Here is a 20,065-nt window from a genome sequence, read left to right as displayed (position 1 = left end):
AATGAAAACCAGGACTGTTGGGGGTACTTGAGGACCGCGGTTGGGAAACACTGAATTAGAGCATGCCATTTTTTTATTATAATGGTACTTAAAGGGATACTAAATCCAATTTTTTTTCTTTAATGATTCAGATAGAGCATGCAATTTTAAGCAACTTTCTAATATACCCTTATTATCAATTTTTCTTTGTTCTATTGCTATCTTTATTTTAAAATCAGGAATGTAAGCTTAGGAGCCGGCCCATTTTTGGTTCAGAACCTGGGTTACGCTTGCTTATTGGTTGGTAGGGTTTACCATCCATATTATAGACTAAATGCACAAAAAATACAGAGGCCAACCATAGAAACTCTACATTTAATAAGAAAGTGCATGTAAACTTAGGATAAGTATCAGACCGATGTATATAACTAGATACAGTGACAAAATGGCTGCAAAAAAAAAAAAAAGGATTGTGTTAAATACTTTACACAGACCTATTACAAAAATGCACTTTATTACACTATTATAAAGTATATTCAATGTATATATATGTTTTATTTATATAGGGCTCAATATGTTCATTGTCTGTACAGATATACAAAATTTATATGTATTTTCCCTGTATAGATTAGTCGTGTCTAAGCTATGACCTGGGCGCCACAACACAGCCTTTACATAGCTTTGTATCTTGACCCCCATACTAGGCACTTGCGTTCCGCTTAAATAAATGCATGACACAAGAATGTGGGGTTATAAAGGCCGCAGCTTGTTTTATTGAACACCATAAATAATATATCAATAATATAATCAAATAGTAAGTTAATCATATCCATAAAACCCCCCCGGGGTGTTTGCCCATCCACCACACGTGCCGTTCCTACCAATAAGAAGGGCACGCCCCATTGTATAAAATTTTCCCCTGCCAATCAAACAGGAGGTACCAACAATCTTCTCTGATCGAGACCACCACAAAATAGGGAAACACCCCCCGCCACCCCAAGCTGCGACATACTGCTCCAACAACATAGAAAAAACAAAAAGGGGAGGGAGGGCGGGAGCTTCTCCTCGCACATTCTGGTCGCCATTCGATGCTCCCGGTCATCCTCCTGATCCGCCCTGCAATGGCCAAGAAAAACAGCTCCTGACAAGCAGCCACCGTAGTACAGGTACAAAACCACCTGCCGTTCAACAGGTCCCGCCATTCCGCTGTGCGCAGGAAAGCAGCAGCTTCTCCTCGCACGGTCTGATTCTGAACTGCCACACTTCCGTTACATTCCCCTGCCTACACTCACAAGGCCCAACCTACTGGCCCCCCATATGACCCCTTCACTTGGCCTCCATGGGGGTCACAGAACCCTTTCCTCAATTTTCTCCTTCAGGGTTCCTCTTTCCCACAAGTTTCTAAATGATATTTCTTCATGTAAACCACTGAGGTATTTTGTAGTACGTTCAATGAGACCACATTTCCCCCAAGTTGCTTATGTAAAAAAATGAATGACAAATCCCAGGAGCCACAGAGCGTCTAGCCTCTTTTTGGATTATTCTACATATATTTGCACAGTTATCCTTATTTGACTCCTTAAAAAGTGCTAAGTTGGCTTCTTCATATTTGTGCTGGCCCCTTAATTTGACTTAATTATGTAAACCTCTGATATAGAGCATATGGTTGGATAATATTAAAGTTCAGTATATGGCTCTTATCCCATGATACTCTTTTACTTTAGCCCATCTGCAACACATCAGAGAGCCTGTCTACGTGTCACATTCATGAAGTGCACAGATGAAGCTAAGAGAATCCAATGGCTTTGTTAATATGTATGTTTGCAGCATTTCTGTCAAGTATGATAAACCTTAGCTCATTTGTATTTTACTCACAATTTAATATTTATTTTTGCTTTCAGCAATGCAATTTCTCAAAAAAAGTTAAAAATCTATCCAATGTGTTCCTCATTTAAAAGGATATTCATCCATCATTACACAGGGCAGACATGACATCATCTTTACACACACTGAAGAATGTTCACTGTCATTGTATAAATACTCAGCACAATTACACAGAGCTGTTTGTGCATTAGCAGTGTATAAATACTGAGTAATCATTATACGGAGCACCTTGTTTCATATCAGAGAATACTCAAATCATTATACAGTACAGCTGTCCTCTTGTTTACTTTCATGTAACATTGTCTACCCTTAGCCACAAGCATTACTAACCACAAAGAGTAAAAAATAAATGTCTGGGTGAGTAATCTGCAGTATCATCTATAAAGTGAATTCAAGTGTGAGAGAATATGAGGTAATGCGAGGGGAAAGCAAAGGGGGGTATGATAGCAAAAGAATGCTAGACTATATAGTTAATGAGAGATAATGCCATATTTATATATATATATATATATATATATATATATACATATATATACAGTATATACTCAGGCAATGGAAAGGACCTTGACGTGGTGCCTGAGCTTTCCCATTTGCCAGATGCGGTGACTAACCTTTCCAGTTGTGATTTTCTTAGCTGTGAGCTAGCTGGTGAGTGCTGGGTGTTTCTATGCGTTATATACAGTATATATATATATATATATATTTTTTTTTATTTATAGATATAAAGACACACTTACACAAATTGATTTTTATTTTGGTATTTTGCCATAGATAATACAAACCCAGATCAAGTCTCCCTATATTTCCTATGAACTGTAAGCTTAATTAGTTCATAGATATGCTTATCACAGGCATTCTTGAAGCCCCCCAAAGTGTTTGTCTTTAATGATAATGGTATGACTGACAAAGTATTTTTCTTTTCTTCAACTCTAATTATCGCATGAAGATTCTTACAGATCACCCCCCCCCCTCACACACACACTTTAAAGGGATATGAAACCAAAGAAATGTATTTCATGATTCAGATAGCACTTGTGATTTTAAACAACTTTCAAATTTACTTCTACTATAAATTTTTCTTCGTTCGTTTGGTATCTTTTGTTGGAAAGCAGGGATGTAAGCTTAGGAGCCGGCCCATATCTGGAGCACTATGTAGCAGCTTTTTTTGCAAGAATGTTATCCATTTGCAAGAGCACTAGAGGGCAGCACTATTTCCTGCCATGTAGTGCTCCAGGTGACTACCTAGGTATCTCTTCAACACAGAATATCATGGGAACAAAGCAAATTTGATAATAGAAGTAAATTGGATTATTTATTTTTTAATTGTATGCTCTGTCTGAATCAGAAAATAATTTTTTTGGGGTTTCATATCCCTTTAAGTTCAATGTCCAAATGTTGACTGGGTCATATATTTAACATAATCTTATATTTATATAATTTTTAAAAACAAGCAGAAATTCATTGTTAAACAATGATGGTAGTTTCATGTGTGAAATAAGAGACAGTGTAGAAATGTTTTTGTCTGTACTTTAAGGACCTGGCGATCTAAAGCTCTCTGGTCTGGATATGTTCTTTAAGATGCGTCAATCAGTGCTGTAAGGTCCCTCAAAATATTTTAGGAACTGAAATTTAGCTTGAGAGCTGTTTATCTCACTATGTAGGGTTCTGGGTGTGGAAAGTCATATAGATTATATATAATAATATAATATAATGCTAAAAAAAAGTCCCCAGAGATTTTGTGTGATTCTTTTCCATGCTGACGAGATTTTGATCATCAGGCCCTAAGGCAGGACTTGATAAACCCAAGAGCCAGCTAGAATTGCACCCCTGGCTCCTAACTTTATGGGTTATTCTCCATATATCTATATACAAATAACACTGTTTGACTCCTAAAAGAATGTCTGGCTCCTAAATAATCTTACTGGCTCCCAATCTTTAAATAGATTTGTTGAACACTGACTATAGACCAAAACATATCTAACTGTAGATAAGTCAAGACCATCATATCTCCAAAGAAACAGTAGAACAAAATGTCTGAATGTTTAGGAGCAAACAAAACATTTTTTTTAAAGAAACTGGTTAATGGGTAAACATGAGGAGCTATTTCATCTCTTACATTATTATACAATGTTGTAGACAGTTTAGCTCAGGGCTCGACAAACCTAGGAGCCAGGGAGACTCAAGCTCCTAGAAATTTATTTACACCGGACTCCTAACGTTTGGAGTTCTTCTCTATATACATATACCACTGTCTAGTTACTAAATATTGTTACTGGCTCCTAAATTGTCGACACCTGGGTAAATCAAGCTCAACCTTTCAAACATTCCCATTTACTGCTGTTGATCCAAAAGAAGGCAAAAAAATAAATAAAAAGTGATTTCCAGTTGTGGCTCAAAGGGAAAAAAAATCCTTCTTAACTCCAAAGTGGCAATCAGATTTCTCCTTGGGCCAACAAGTTCCTGTATTTCATTACTGTTATTTCTCTGTATATCCTGATTTGCCAAAAAAAAAAAACATCCAGTCCTTTTTTTAATGGATTTGCCTTATCAGGAAGAGAATTACATGTCCTTATTGTTCTTGCTGTATAGAAGCCCTTATGCTACTGTAGGTGTAATCTCTGTTCCTCAAGTCTCAGTGGATGATCTCTTGTCCTTTGTACAGTCATATTGATAAACAGGTCAGCTGACAGCGGCTTATATGTACCCTGTATAATATATTTGTATAATGTAAATCATATCCCCTCTTTGCCAGTGTTAGTATTTCCATCATAACTCAAAGCCATTTCCCCTCTACATTTTTTACAGTCCTATTTGAAAACTGGTGCCCAAAACTGCACTGCATATTCAGGGCCAGATTACAAGTGGAGCACAAAATATTGCTTTTGAGTTGGCATGAGTATTAGCGCAGTGAAGGGGGTAAGAAGTGCAGCGATGGCAGCAAATATAAATATATATGTATATGATTATATACATATATATATGTGTTAATATGTGTATATACACATATTAACACAAATATATATTTTATATATATATATATATATATATATATATATACACACACACATATATATATATATTCACAGGGAACATACAGTGCCCATAGACCGCAATGTAAAGGCACTTTTCAGTGCACCCCACAGCTGCCAACATTTATCCCCTTAAAACTGCATAGTGCAGTATTTTTTATGAAATATATTCATATGATGTAGCATTTTTGTTTTCATAAAAAAATAAAAGACCCTCTAATTTGGAGGCATTTGGGCCACTTGTAGAAAATTAACCAGAGCTCTCTGAGTGCTTATTGCTACTGTGAGCTTGTGGTAGCAATAACCAGTCATTTGTAATGGCTGTTTTTTTATTGCACACCCGCAAAGGGGCGAATTTGCCCGATTGTGGGGTGCACAATCAATTAGCGCTCCACTTGTAATCTAGCCCTCAATGTGGTGTCTTACCACCAGTGTTCCCTCTAAGGCCAGATTTTGTGAGAGGCCCAGCAGTGAAACAGTTAATAAGATAACCATATCTTGCTGCCTGCATTGTGTATTGTTTGCAGGGTGTGGGTCACTAATTAACGGTTTCCCTGCTGGGCCACTCACAAAATCTGGCCTTAGAGGGAACACTGCTCACCAATGATTTATAAAGAGGCCAGGTTATATTTTCCCCACATGAATATATAGCCCTTTCTCCAACATAGGTGTGTCCGGTCCACGGCGTCATCCTTACTTGTGGGATATTCTCTTCCCCAACAGGAAATGGCAAAGAGCCCAGCAAAGCTGGTCACATGATCCCTCCTAGGCTCCGCCTACCCCAGTCATTCTCTTTGCCGTTGCACAGGCAACATCTCCACGGAGATGGTTAAGAGTTTTTTGGTGTTTAAATGTAGTTTTTATCCTTCAATCAAGAGTTTGTTATTTTAAAATAGTGCTGGTATGTACTATTTACTCTGAAACAGAAAAGAGATGAAGATTTCTGTTTGTAAGAGGAAGATGATTTTAGCAACCGTTACTAAAATCGATGGCTGTTTCCACACAGGACTGTTGAGATGAAGTAACTTCAGTTGGGGGAAACAGTGGGCAGACTTTGCTGCTTGAGGTATGACACATTTCTAACAAGACTTTGTAATGCTGGAAGGCTGTCATTTTCCCTATGGGAACCGGTAAGCCATTTTCTTAGTTAAGTATAAGAATAAAGGGCTTCACAAGGGCTTTAAAGACTGGTAGACATATTTCTGGGCTAAAACGATTACTTTATAAGCATATTTAGTGGATTATAACTATAAATAGTTCTTATAATCTTGGGGATTGTATTAAAAAAACGGCAGGCACTGTATTGGACACCTTTTTCACTGGGGGCCTTTTCTAGTCATAGGCAGAGCCTCATTTTCGCGCCACTAATGCGCAGTTGTTTTTGGAGAGCAAGGCATGCAGATGCATGTGTGAGGAGCTAAGAACCACTGAAAAAGCTTATTGAAGGCGTCATTTGGTATCGTATTCCCCTCTGGGCTTGGTTGGGTCTCAGCAAAGCAGATACCAGGGACTGTATTACTGTTATTTTAAGAGTTAAAGCTTTCAAATTTGGTGTGCAATACTTTTAAGGCTTTAAGACACTGTGGTGAAATTTTGGTGAATTTTGAACAATTCCATCATACTTTTTCACATATTCAGTAATAAAGTGTGTTCAGTTTAAAATTTAAAGTGACAGTAACGGTTTTATTTTAAAACGTTTTTTGTGCTTTGTTGTCAAGTTTATGCCTGTTAACATGTCTGAACCATCAGATAGACGATGTTCTGTATGTTTGAAAGCCAAGGTTCCTCCCCATTTAAATATATGTGATGATTGTGACATAGTGTCCAAACAAAGTAGGGACAATGATGCCACTGATAATGATGTTGCCCAAGATGATTCCTCAAGTGAGGGGAGTAAGCATGGTACTGCATCATCCCCTTCTGTGTCTACACCAGTCTTGCCCACACAAGAGGCCCCTAGTACATCTAGTGCGCCAATACTTATTACTATGCAACAATTAACGGCTGTAATGGATAATTCTATTAAAAACATTTTGTCCAAAATGCCCACTTATCAGAGAAAGCGCGATTGCTCAGTTTTAGATACTGAAGAGCAAGAGGACGCTGATGATAATGGTTCTGACATACCCTCACACCAATCTGAAGGGGCCAGGAGGGAGGTTTTGTCTGAGGGAGAAATTTCAGATTCAGGAAAAATTTCTCAACAAGCTGAACCTGATGTTATTACATTTAAATTTAAATTAGAACATCTCCGCGCTCTGCTTAAGGAGGTGTTATCTACTCTGGATGATTGTGACAATTTGGTCATTCCAGAGAAATTATGTAAGATGGACAAGTTCCTAGAGGTCCCGGTGCCCCCCGATGCTTTTCCTATACCCAAGCGGGTGGCGGACATTGTAAATAAGGAATGGGAAAGGCCCGGCATACCTTTTGTTCCTCCCCCTATATTTAAGAAATTATTTCCTATGGTCGACCCCAGAAAGGACTTATGGCAGACAGTCCCCAAGGTCGAGGGGGCGGTTTCTACTCTAAACAAACGCACTACTATCCCTATAGAAGATAGTTGTGCTTTCAAAGATCCTATGGATAAAAAATTAGAGGGTTTGCTTAAAAAGATGTTTGTTCAGCAAGGTTACCTTCTACAACCAATTTCATGCATTGTTCCTGTCACTACAGCAGCGTGTTTCTGGTTCGAAGAACTAGAAAAGTCGCTCAATAAAGAATCTTCGTATGAGGAGGTTATGGACAGAGTTCAAGCACTTAAATTGGCTAACTCTTTTATTTTAGACGCCACTTTGCAATTAGCTAGATTAGCGGCGAAAAATTCAGGTTTTGCTATTGTGGCGCGCAGAGCGCTTTGGCTAAAGTCTTGGTCAGCGGATGTGTCCTCCAAGACCAAATTGCTTAACATCCCTTTCAAGGGTAAAACACTGTTTGGCCCTGACTTGAAAGAGATTATTTCAGACATCACTGGGGGAAAGGGCCACGCCCTTCCTCAGGATAGGTCTTTTAAGGCTAAAAATAAGCCAAATTTTCGTCCCTTTCGCAGAAACGGACCAGCCTCAAATTCTACACCCTCTAAGCAAGAGGGTAATAGTTCTCAAACCAAACCAGCCTGGAGACCGATGCAAGGCTGGAACAAGGGTAAGCAGGCCAAGAAACCCGCCACTGCTACCAAAACAGCATGAAGTGTTGGCCCCCGATCCGGGACCGGATCTGGTGGGGGCAGACTCTCTCTCTTTGCTCAGGCTTGGGCAAGAGATGTTCAGGATCCTTGGGCGCTAGAAATAGTTTCTCAAGGTTATCTCCTGGAATTCAAGGAACTACCCCCAAGGGGAAGGTTCCACAGGTCTCAATTGTCTTCAAACCAAATAAAAAGACAGGCATTCTTACATTGTGTAGAAGACCTGTTAAGAATGGGAGTGATTCATCCAGTTCCATTAGGAGAACAAGGGATGGGGTTTTACTCCAATCTGTTCATAGTTCCCAAAAAAGAGGGAACATTCAGACCAATTTTAGATCTCAAGATTCTAAACAAATTTCTCAGGGTTCCATCGTTCAAAATGGAAACCATTCGAACGATTCTTCCTACCATCCAGGAAGGTCAATTCATGACCACGGTGGATTTAAAGGATGCGTATCTACATATTCCTATCCACAAGGAACATCATCGGTTCCTAAGGTTCGCCTTTCTGGACAAGCATTACCAGTTTGTGGCGCTTCCATTCGGATTAGCCACTGCTCCAAGGATTTTCACAAAGGTACTAGGGTCCCTTCTAGCGGTGCTAAGACCAAGGGGCATTGCAGTAGTACCTTACTTGGACGACATACTGATTCAAGCGTCGTCTCTGTCAAAAGCAAAGGCTCATACGGACATTGTCCTAGCCTTTCTCAGATCTCACGGGTGGAAAGTGAACATAGAAAAAAGTTATCTGTCCCCGTCAACAAGAGTTCCCTTCTTGGGAACAATAATAGATTCCTTAGAAATGAAGATTTTTCTGACAGAGGCCAGAAAATCAAAACTTCTAAGCTCTTGTAAAGTACTTCATTCTGTTCTTCTTCCTTCCATAGCGCAGTGCATGGAAGTAATAGGTTTGATGGTTGCGGCAATGGACATAGTTCCTTTTGCACGAATTCATCTAAGACCATTACAACTGTGCATGCTCAGACAGTGGAATGGGGATTATACAGACTTGTCTCCGACGATCCAAGTAGATCAAAGAACCAGAGATTCACTCCGTTGGTGGCTGACCCTGGACAACCTGTCACAGGGAATGAGCTTCCGCAGACCAGAGTGGGTCATTGTCACGACCGACGCCAGTCTGGTGGGCTGGGGCGCGGTCTGGGAACCCCTGAAAGCTCAGGGTCTATGGTCTCGGGAAGAATCTCTTCTCCCGATAAACATTCTGGAACTGAGAGCGATATTCAATGCTCTCAAAGCTTGGCCTCAACTAGCAAAGGCCAAATTCATAAGGTTTCAATCAGACAACATGACGACTGTTGCATATATCAACCATCAGGGGGGAACAAGGAGTTCCCTGGCGATGGAAGAAGTGACCAAAATAATTCAATGGGCGGAGAATCACTCCTGCCACTTGTCTGCAATCCACATCCCAGGAGTGGAAAATTGGGAAGCAGATTTTCTGAGTCGTCAGACTTTCCATCCGGGGGAGTGGGAACTCCATCCGGAAATCTTTGCCCAAATAACTCAATTATGGGGCATTCCAGACATGGATCTGATGGCGTCTCGTCAGAATTTCAAGGTTCCTTGCTACGGGTCCAGATCCAGGGATCCCAAGGCGACTCTAGTAGATGCACTAGTAGCACCTTGGACCTTCAACCTAGCTTATGTATTCCCACCGTTTCCTCTCATTCCCAGGCTGGTAGCCAGGATCAATCAGGAGAGGGCTTCGGTGATCTTGATAGCTCCTGCGTGGCCACGCAGAACTTGGTATGCAGACCTGGTGAATATGTCATTGGCTCAACCATGGAAGCTACCTTTGAGACAGGACCTTCTTGTTCAAGGTCCATTCGAACATCCGAATCTGGCTTCCCTCCAACTGACTGCTTGGAGATTGAACGCTTGATTTTATCAAAGCGTGGGTTTTCAGATTCTGTCATAGATACTCTTATTCAGGCTAGAAAGCCTGTAACTAGGAAAATTTACCATAAAATATGGAAAAAATATATCTGTTGGTGTGAATCTAAAGGATTCCCATGGAACAAGATAAAAATTCCTAAGATTCTATCCTTTCTACAAGAGGGTTTGGAGAAAGGATTATCTGCAAGTTCTTTGAAGGGACAGATCTCTGCTTTATCTGTTTTACTTCACAAAAAGCTGGCGGCTGTGCCAGATGTTCAAGCTTTTGTTCAGGCTCTGGTTAGAATCAAGCCTGTTTACAAACCTTTGACTCCTCCTTGGAGTCTAAATTTAGTTCTTTCAGTTCTTCAAGGGGTTCCGTTTGAACCCTTACATTCCGTAGATCAGGGCTCGACAAACCCAGGAGCCTGGGAGCCACTGGCTCCTAGAATTTTACCCCTGGCTCCTAACTTTTTGGGTTACTATCCATATATCTATATACAAATCCAACTGTCTGGCTCCTAAAAATATGCCTGGCTCCTAAATATTCTTTCTGGCTCCTAATTTTTGAACATATTTGTCAAGCACTGCCGTAGATATTAAGTTACTATCTTGGAAAGTTTTGTTTTTGGTTGCAATTTCTTCTGCTAGAAGAGTCTCAGAGTTATCTGCTCTGCAGTGTTCTCCTCCTTATCTGGTGTTCCATGCAGATAAGGTGGTTTTGCGTACTAAACCTGGTTTTCTTCCGAAAGTTGTTTCTAACAAAAATATTAACCAGGAGATAGTTGTGCCTTCTTTGTGTCCGAATCCAGTTTCAAAGAAGGAACGTTTGTTACACAATTTGGATGTAGTTCGTGCTCTAAAATTTTATTTAGAGGCTACAAAGGATTTCAGACAAACATCTTCTTTGTTTGTTGTTTATTCTGGTAAAAGGAGAGGTCAAAAAGCAACTTCTACCTCTCTCTCTTTTTGGCTTAAAAGCATCATCCGATTGGCTTATGAGACTGCCGGACGGCAGCCTCCTGAAAGAATCACAGCTCACTCCACTAGGGCGGTGGCTTCCACATGGGCCTTCAAGAACGAGGCTTCTGTTGATCAGATATGTAAGGCAGCGACTTGGTCTTCACTGCACACTTTTGCCAAATTTTACAAATTTGATACTTTTGCTTCTTCTGAGGCTGTTTTTGGGAGAAAGGTTTTGCAAGCCGTGGTGCCTTCCATCTAGGTGACCTGATTTGCTCCCTCCCTTCATCCGTGTCCTAAAGCTTTGGTATTGGTTCCCACAAGTAAGGATGACGCCGTGGACCGGACACACCTATGTTGGAGAAAACAGAATTTATGCTTACCTGATAAATTACTTTCTCCAACGGTGTGTCCGGTCCACGGCCCGCCCTGGTTTTTTAATCAGGTCTGATGAATTATTTTCTCTAACTACAGTCACCACGGTATCATATGATTTCTCCTATGCATATTCCTCCTTTACGTCGGTCGAATGACTGGGGTAGGCGGAGCCTAGGAGGGATCATGTGACCAGCTTTGCTGGGCTCTTTGCCATTTCCTGTTGGGGAAGAGAATATCCCACAAGTAAGGATGACGCCGTGGACCGGACACACCGTTGGAGAAAGTAATTTATCAGGTAAGCATAAATTCTGTTTTTTATACATGGCAGTACCTTACTGGTCTTTGTAACTGCTAACTGACATTGCATCCAGTCGCTAAGTCTGTTTTAGCAATAAATCCCAGGGCCTGATTATCATCAACTTGGCATGGAGAGAAAAAAGCAGGACAAATCTTTGGGGGCTTTTATACGCATTATAATACAATGTGTGTCTCATCTGCACATCCAGAACTCTGCATAGCTAGATAAACAGCTCTCTCGCTAAATTTGCCTTTCTAAAATGATTTGCAGTAGAGACAAAACTCCTTAGTTAAAGAGACAAGAAGCCCAAACATTTTCATTTAGGATTCAGATAGAGAATACATTTTTAAACAACTTTTCAATTTACCTCTATTATCAATTTTGCTTCATTATCTTGATATCTTTTATTGAAGGAGCAGCAATGCACTATTGGGAGTCAGCTGAACACATTGGTAAGCCAATGACAAGAGGTATATATGTGTGCAACCATCAATCAGCAGCTAGCTCCCAGCTCCTGAGCCTACCTAGGTATACTTTTCATAAAGGATACCAAAGGAACAAAGCAAATTAGAAAATAGACGTAAGCTAGAAAGTTTTTTAAAATTGAATGCTCTATCTGAATAATGAAAGGAAAAAAAAAATTAATTTCATGTCCCTTTACTCTCACCAGAGCAGAGAGCTTTAGATCATTAGGCCCATAATGATGCTGCTCCTACAGCAAAGCAAGTTGACCGGTCTGTCAAAGACATTGCCATCAATAAAATATAATTGCCTGTTGATATGCAATAAAAAATTATAAACATTAAAGGGACAGTAACGTCAAAATTAAACTTTCATGATTCAGATAGAGCGTGTATTTTCAAATAACTTTCCAATTTAATTCTGTTATCAAATTTGCTTTGTTCTCTTGGTATTTTATATTGAAGAGTAAAACTAAGTAGGCTCATAAGAGCTCAGGAGTGTGCACGTGTCTTTAGTACTCTATGGCAGCAGGGTTTTGCAACATTGTATAACAAAGCTACAAATAATGTTGCAAAACACTGCTGCCATAGAGTACTAAAGACACGTGCATACACCTGAGCTCTTATGAGCCTACCTAATTTTACTCTTCAATAAAAGATAACAAGAGAACAAAGCAGATTTAATAACAGACGTAAATTGGAAAGTTGTTTAAAATCGCATGCTCTATCTGAATCCTGAAAGTGTAATTTTGACTTCACTGTCCCTTTAAACCTTGTATTTTGTGAGCTATAAAAATTCTCCAAAAAAAGAAAAAAAAAAAAAGAAAAAAAAAAAAGGAAAACTATGTTTATTATTCAAATTCTGTCAATGTACAATGTAAAACTAAGCAGTGGGAAATCATAGCATTATGTATTACTCATCATTTTGAAAGGATTTTACCTTTATTTTTTAAAAGGGCATAAAACTCAATTGTTTTCTTAGTGATTCATATAGAGCATGACATTTTAAAGAATTTACCAATTTACTTTTATCTATTGCTATTATTTGCTTCATTCTCTTGGTAGCCTTTATTGAAAATCATACCTAGGTAGGAGCAGCCATTCACTACTGGAAGCTAGCTGCTGATAGGTGGCTGCACATTTACACCTCTTATAATTGTTTACCAAATCTGTTCAACTAGCTCCCATTAGTGCATTGCTGTTCCTTCAACAAAGGATACCAAAAAATGCAAGCAAATGAGATAAAATAAGTAAATTGGAAAATTGTTTAAAATTGTATGCTCTATCTGAATCATAAAGAAAACTATGGGGTTTCTTGTCCCTTTAACTTCATTTGTGAAGTCCATTACTTCCTGTCACTGCCCCACAAGCGGTCTGTGGTCTGTACAGCAAGGCAAAGTAGCAGATTTTTGTTTTAAGTATTGCTAGGAGAGGAGACAGCATAAAATACCTGCAATCAGTTTAGTGCCTATGTTCAGTAGATGACTTCTTGTGCAAAAGACATGCGACAATAGAACTTAAGTTTTTGTTTTTATGGAAGAACCCTAATCTAGCTGCAGGCAGTGACTACACTTACAATTTATAAATATTCATTTGGCAAGAAAACAAGTAAATTGTTTGCAGTGTTTAACGCAATCTGCTTCTTTTTATGTTTACTTTGATTTAACTTTTTTTTTATTATTACTAAAGGACCACTGTTTCATATCCCTTTAAGTATACAATGATGCGGATTCAGACATTGCAAAGTATGAATTGAGGGTTATGTGGTACAGTCTTTTCATATCAAGACAGTAGAACTATTCAGGATTTTGACTTTGGAAGTGGAGAGGAAGCTATATTAGAAGAGAATACTTGAGCCACTTATACTCATCAGCCTACAGTACAAGAAGTGCTCATTAACAATAATAAAATCTTAGCAAGAAGATGATGTTCAACAAATGTCATAGTTACAAAATGGTAATGAGTTAAACACAGCAGTGCGTTTCAGTCTTCAATATCAAGAAACCATAGAGAGAGGTGACAAACATTTTTTGAGAGAGCGTGCCTAAATTTGAGATAATCATCTAAACAAATTATCACCTTTATTTTAATATAAAGAGTCGTTAAAGATAACAAGATTAATTAAGAACTAAAGCTTAATTACTGATATATGGAGTGTATGCATATAAAAAATAAGGTATTAAAGGGACAGTGTACTGTAAAAGAGATTCCCCCTTAATGTGTTAAAGCATATCCATGTTATAACAACAACAGAGTATATTAAGAGAAAATGATTTGTTATTATTCTCATTATTATTAATTATGGTATATGAAATAGCCAGTTTTGTTCTTTGACATCACAACCTATTAAAATGGGCTGAGCTTCCAGGTAACTGATAACTATTTTAACACTTCTTCTACACCCAAATGCTTCCTTATCAGTCTGTATACCAAAGCCCAATGCTTAGAGTGAACAATTGAAAATTAGGATTTTATTACTTATCTCTCCTACCCACCCTAACATAAAGGTGCAGTGTTGTCAGTGTTAAAATTACATGTTCTAATACATTTTTTTAGACTATAATGACCCTTTAACTGTGAGTTTCCAAATTCTATGTTTTCTACAAAAAGACTTATTTTTGCTGATTGTTATAATCTAAATATTAATAACCAGATAAAAGTCTCATTTCTAGAATATCTTGTTTAGATTAGTTTTACAACTATATCAGAAAATGACTGATTTGATTATACACCATTAGAAATACATAGATAGATCATTTTAAAATTATTACGAGTTGAACAATCTCCAGTTTAAGAGGTTAATCATTTGTGTTAATATCATATTTGGACAACTTTTCTGCTGTACTTAATTGGAAGGAGAAAAATAATCATTAGCTTAATATTAATAATAACAATTTAAATAGTTTTATTTAACTAAAACAATAACATTTTAGGTTAACCTTTCCGTACTGCTTGCCCCTCCCTCCTCACATTTAGCTCCTTGTGCAGATCTATTCCACTCCAAACAATCTTCTATTCATTGAACTTCTTGAAACTAAGCACCAAGGACCATTATATACAGCAGAACTGCATAATCGACAAATACACACAAAAAAGACAACACAATAGCACTAACTTTGAATTTCAAATTTTGGGTAAAAAAATATCATGTTACAGCCATCAGCCAATCACAAAATACATATACATATATACTGTGCATTCTTGCACATGCTTAGTAAAAGCTGGTTCCTCGACAACTGCATATAAAAAGATTGAGCACATTTTGATAATGGTAAGAGGTTGATTCTGTATACAAAAATTTGCAGACGAACAATGGAATTAAAGTGATGTTAGCGATATTTTAGATTCAGTTTAATTTGTCAGTTATAATGAAGATGCAGTATAACTTACTTTTTAAAGAAGTTCTGAAATTCAAATACCCAGCGCTCCCCCGCTCCGGCCACCCACGTCAAAAGTAATATTTTTGTTGAGCTAACGGTTTTAAATATTCTCCAATCTGCGCTCTAGCTACAACAAAAATGCCATATGGCTAGAGCACTGATTGGAGAACAGTTCAAATCATTAACTCAACAAAAAATATTACTTTTGAAGTGGGCAGCTGGAGCACAGGGTATTTGAATTTCAGTGCTACATTAAAAACTAAGTTAAAGTGCATGTTCATTGCAACTGATGAATTAAACTCCACCTAAAATATCGCTAACATTCCAAATCTGTTCAGACAAAGGGGAACATTTACAATCGCTTTAAGGTCTTTTTTCTCATCTCCGTATGTTTAAAGGGATAGAAAACCTCAAAATTTTATTTTATGGTTTAGATAGAACATACAATTTTAAACAACTTTCCAATGTACTTCTTTTATCAAATGTGGTTCATTCTCTTGTTATCCTTTGCTAAAGGAACAGCATTGAACTACTGGTAGCTAGCTGAATACATCTAGTTAGCCAATCACAAGACAAATGGATGCAGGCACCAATCAGCATCCAGCTCCCACTAGTGTAGGGTATGTGTGTATTCCTTTTCAACAAGGGATACCAAGAGAACGAAGCACATTTGAAAATAGAAGTGAATTTAAAAGTGTCTTAAAATTTCATGCTATATCTGAATTATGCATGTTTAATTTTGACTTTCCTATCCCTTTAATATTATAATTTTTTCTGTGAAAAACGGGCATATTATGTCTGCAGAAACAAATCCACAGTTTTGAGAACTGCAAAACCAAGCATGTGTAATATTATCTTCTAGGTATAATGTTGCACAAAATAATCTTACAGAAGCCTCTGGGAGAGCATGATATTGTGAATGGATTAATTGCATTCATTTACCAAAAAAATAATAAACATTGCCGCCATGAATATACAGCCTCATGCTACATAACTAAAAACTAATCCTTATTTCAGGATGAATAACATTTGGACTAAAATGTGTCTTAAATAGAAAAGAGCCGAATATCAAAAGCAGCTGCCTACGTCCGCATTCGGCAGTAAACAAAACGGCCAAATGCACATCTCTACTAGCTTGTGATTGGTGGCTATACATATTTGTCTCTTGTGATTGGCTCAACTGATGTGTTCAGCTAGCTCCCAGTAGTGCATTTCTGCTCCTTCAACAAAGGATATCTAGAGTATGAAGCAAATTTGATAATAGAAGTAAATTAGAAAGTTATTTAAAATTGTATGCTCTATCTAAACAATTTTAGGCTTCATGTCCCTTTAAGGAATTCAATCAATTTCACGCTCAGGTAATATGTTATTAGGACATAAAACCCAAAATGTATTTCATGATTCAGATAGAGCATGCAATTTTAAATAACTTTCTAGTTTACTTCTATCTAATTTGCTTCATTCTCTTGGTAACCTTTGTTAAAAAGCATACTGAGGTAGGCTCAGAAGCAGCAATGCATTACTGGCTAGCTATCTGCTGATTGGTGACTGTACATTTATGTCTCTTGTCATTGGCTCACCCAATGTGTTCAGCTAGCTCCCAGTAGTGCTTTGACGCTCCTTTAAAAAAGGATACTAAGAAAATAAAATACATTTGAATATGGAAGTCAAATGTAAAGTTGTTTAAAAACTGTATTCTCTATCTGAAATTATAAAATAATAATTGTGGGTTTCATTCCCCTTTAATGATTAAAAAAACTCAACAAAAACAGCAAGTGGAACTTAGTTTTTAACTTTACCAAACACAGTTCACTATCAGTGATTTACTGATAATTTACTTTAGCTGATTCTGCAATGGGACAAGTAGTATTATATTATGTATTTATTTTAAAGACAAGACCTAGACCTGGAATACCCTCAGTGGTAAATTGTGAAAAGCTAAAGGGATAGATCAATAATAACTGACCACATCCAATAGGTCTGAGATATGAAAACCTTGTAAATAAATACATAATTATGCTGTTGGGAACCATGTTGAAGACAAGCAATATTGTGTTTTAACAAGCACCATGCCTTGTATCATCTTTTTTTCTTCTACCACAGTGATATCATCCTGTAAAATGAGAAAATGTAATTGCTAAGGGGCTAGTCATACTGCAAAAATGAATGACCATCTTTGGATGAAGATGTAATGCAACTGGTTTCTACGGGTATCAAAGCAGTGAAACAACCAATCATGAGGTAGACTATGAAGAAGAAGTGCTTTACTGGTGGAACAGGAGAATAGAGGATTCCAGCCTTGTCATCTAAAGGGCTGTGGAAAAGCTTATCACAAAGCAGAGAGAGAAAAAAATATGATCATATTATATCCAAAATGTTAGCAATTTTTAACCATCTGAAATACAATTATTTAATTACTATGCGTAAAGCCTACCACAACTATATATAGAGGGCTTCAAGTGTAGGCCCTAAATCCTGGCCTCATGGTGACTAATGACAAAGATCATATACCTTACATACCATACTATTAGGTCGGCTGGTTAAAATTAAAAAAGTAGCAGGCAAAGCAGGGTTATTGGGCCAGATTACCAATTATGGCCATGTATAATAGTTCCGTAGAAGAAACTGCCTGGAAGAAAACTTGGCAGACAAAATTGGACACACACACATTTTAGATAGAGATAGACAGACAGATATAGATGGATAGATAGATAGATAGATAGATAGATAGATAGATAGATAGATAGACACAAGTATACAACACTCAGACCTCAATATATACTGAACATTTTTTAACATTCCCATCATGTTCCTTTAACTTCTTACACATATGGGAGGCATTGATAGATGCATGACAATGTAGTGTATAATTATCTATTTAGTATAACAAATTTATACTGCACTGTTGATATTAGTAGCATTTGGCCTCTTATTCTGGATACAAAATTAAATTCATATTTACCTGTGTAGACAGGCAGACAGATAGATTATAGATAGCTAGATAGATGTACACATGTATAGATACAGCATTGCTGTATATATTGAACTGCTTGCACACATACCAACAAATACACCTATAACACATATGCTTTCCCAGTAGGATCATTACCATACAGGACAAGATTTTGCAAGTGCACACCTACATAAAATATAGTAATTTACAATGTATTCACTGTTAACATAGAATGCACAATATCTTTCAAAACCAGAGGACTGATTAGCAAATTGATTAACACATATTGACTGAATGCAGCTCTATATACTATAGAATAATATCCAGTCGATTTCTCATTATAAGAAGGGGTGTTCACCAGGCCCCTTGCAGCAGTGAAGGGGATGAAGGGCAGAGTTATTCATATGAATGAAGCATAATGCATATAGAAGGGGACATATTTACTCACCAAAGCATCCTGTGATATGAAGAGCATCAGCCCTGCCCCGTGTATAATCCAAAATGTGAACTGCATCCTGACTTTATCTCTAGGTCTCCTTACCAATGACCCTATATATCACCTTGCTGTAGCTATTCACCCCAAATCTCCACTATTCTTCCATAGGGACAGTATTTTCTGCTATTGCAAATCCTCTTCCTCTCTCCCTCCCTCGCTGTCTCTCTCACCCCCTCCCTTCTACTGTCTCCCCTCTCTTTCCCTCCTCCTCTATTTCCCCTCCACCCCTAAGCAAGAAATCTATCCTTCCTCCGTCCCTCTCTCCCTCCTTTTTATTTCTTTCTTCCTCCTTTACCCTCTCCTCCAAAGCGTTGCTAGAGATGCTTTCCACCTTCTATCCCTTCCTTCTCCCTCCTCTTTCTGCCTCTCTCTCTTCCTTACAGCCTCTCTTTTTCTCCTTCACCTCTTCACATTCTTTTTTTTTTTTGCCCTCTCTCCTCTTTAGATTTCTTCTCACTCTCTCCTTCGGATCTCTCTCTCCCCCTCAGCAGGAAATGTCTACCCTCCCTCTTTCACTAGCAATCAATGGGAAAAAAGGAGAGATTTAAGGGAGGGGTGGTATTGAGAGGTGGGGTCGCATGCCATCTTGTGGCGTCTTGGTGATATTACAAGAGAAATGGACCGTGGACTTTCTCCTGGTCATCATTATTCATCATGATACAATACCTGTCTTTCACTGGGTTGACCTCATACACACAATATAAAGGGATATTATTTCTCATGGGAACTAGGCTGTTTAATATGGTATTTCACGTTCAGTTGGCCATATTGCAGCGCACCGATGTACTTAGTGTTTCAAAAGCTTATTGTAAGGGTGGGAAAATTTCATTTTTGCATATATGAATAATGAGGAAATATAAGTTAAGAACAGTAAATACTTATCTCTTTATTTTTTACAATTGTATTTTTGCAGCAGATTAAATATTCTGTTAATTGTGCACCAAAGCAAAAAAAAAATATACTTGTGTGTGTTGAATATTATCACTACAGGTTACTAGTCAGTGGTTAAAAGCTACTAAAGTCATATATTTTACTTGTCCACTGCAATTTCTTACACACACACATATATATATTTATATATATTTATATATATATATATATATTGTATGTATGTGTATGTATGTAAATAGTTTTTAAAATCTAAAATAGTGTAACTGCCATCCA

The 20,065-nt window shown here is 37.8% G+C and overlaps 1 protein-coding gene across 1 annotated transcript in view; it reads right to left on the bottom strand.

Annotated features, from left to right (window-relative positions):
* Positions 1-19,373, bottom strand: part of SDC3 (syndecan 3) — a 226,245-nt gene extending 206,872 nt beyond the window's left edge. The window contains exon 1 of the mRNA XM_053705369.1: positions 18,854-19,373. Within this exon, the coding sequence (XP_053561344.1) occupies positions 18,854-18,919 (66 nt within the window). The 5' untranslated portion in view covers positions 18,920-19,373. The remainder of the gene's footprint in view (positions 1-18,853) is intronic.
* Positions 19,374-20,065: the final 692 nt, after the last annotated feature.

Source organism: Bombina bombina, chromosome 3 (assembly GCF_027579735.1).
Source record: "Bombina bombina isolate aBomBom1 chromosome 3, aBomBom1.pri, whole genome shotgun sequence".
NCBI classification, from domain to species: Eukaryota; Metazoa; Chordata; class Amphibia; order Anura; family Bombinatoridae; genus Bombina; species Bombina bombina.
Note: the sequence above shows the minus strand (reverse complement) of the source record. Positions and strands in the feature narration are given on the sequence as shown.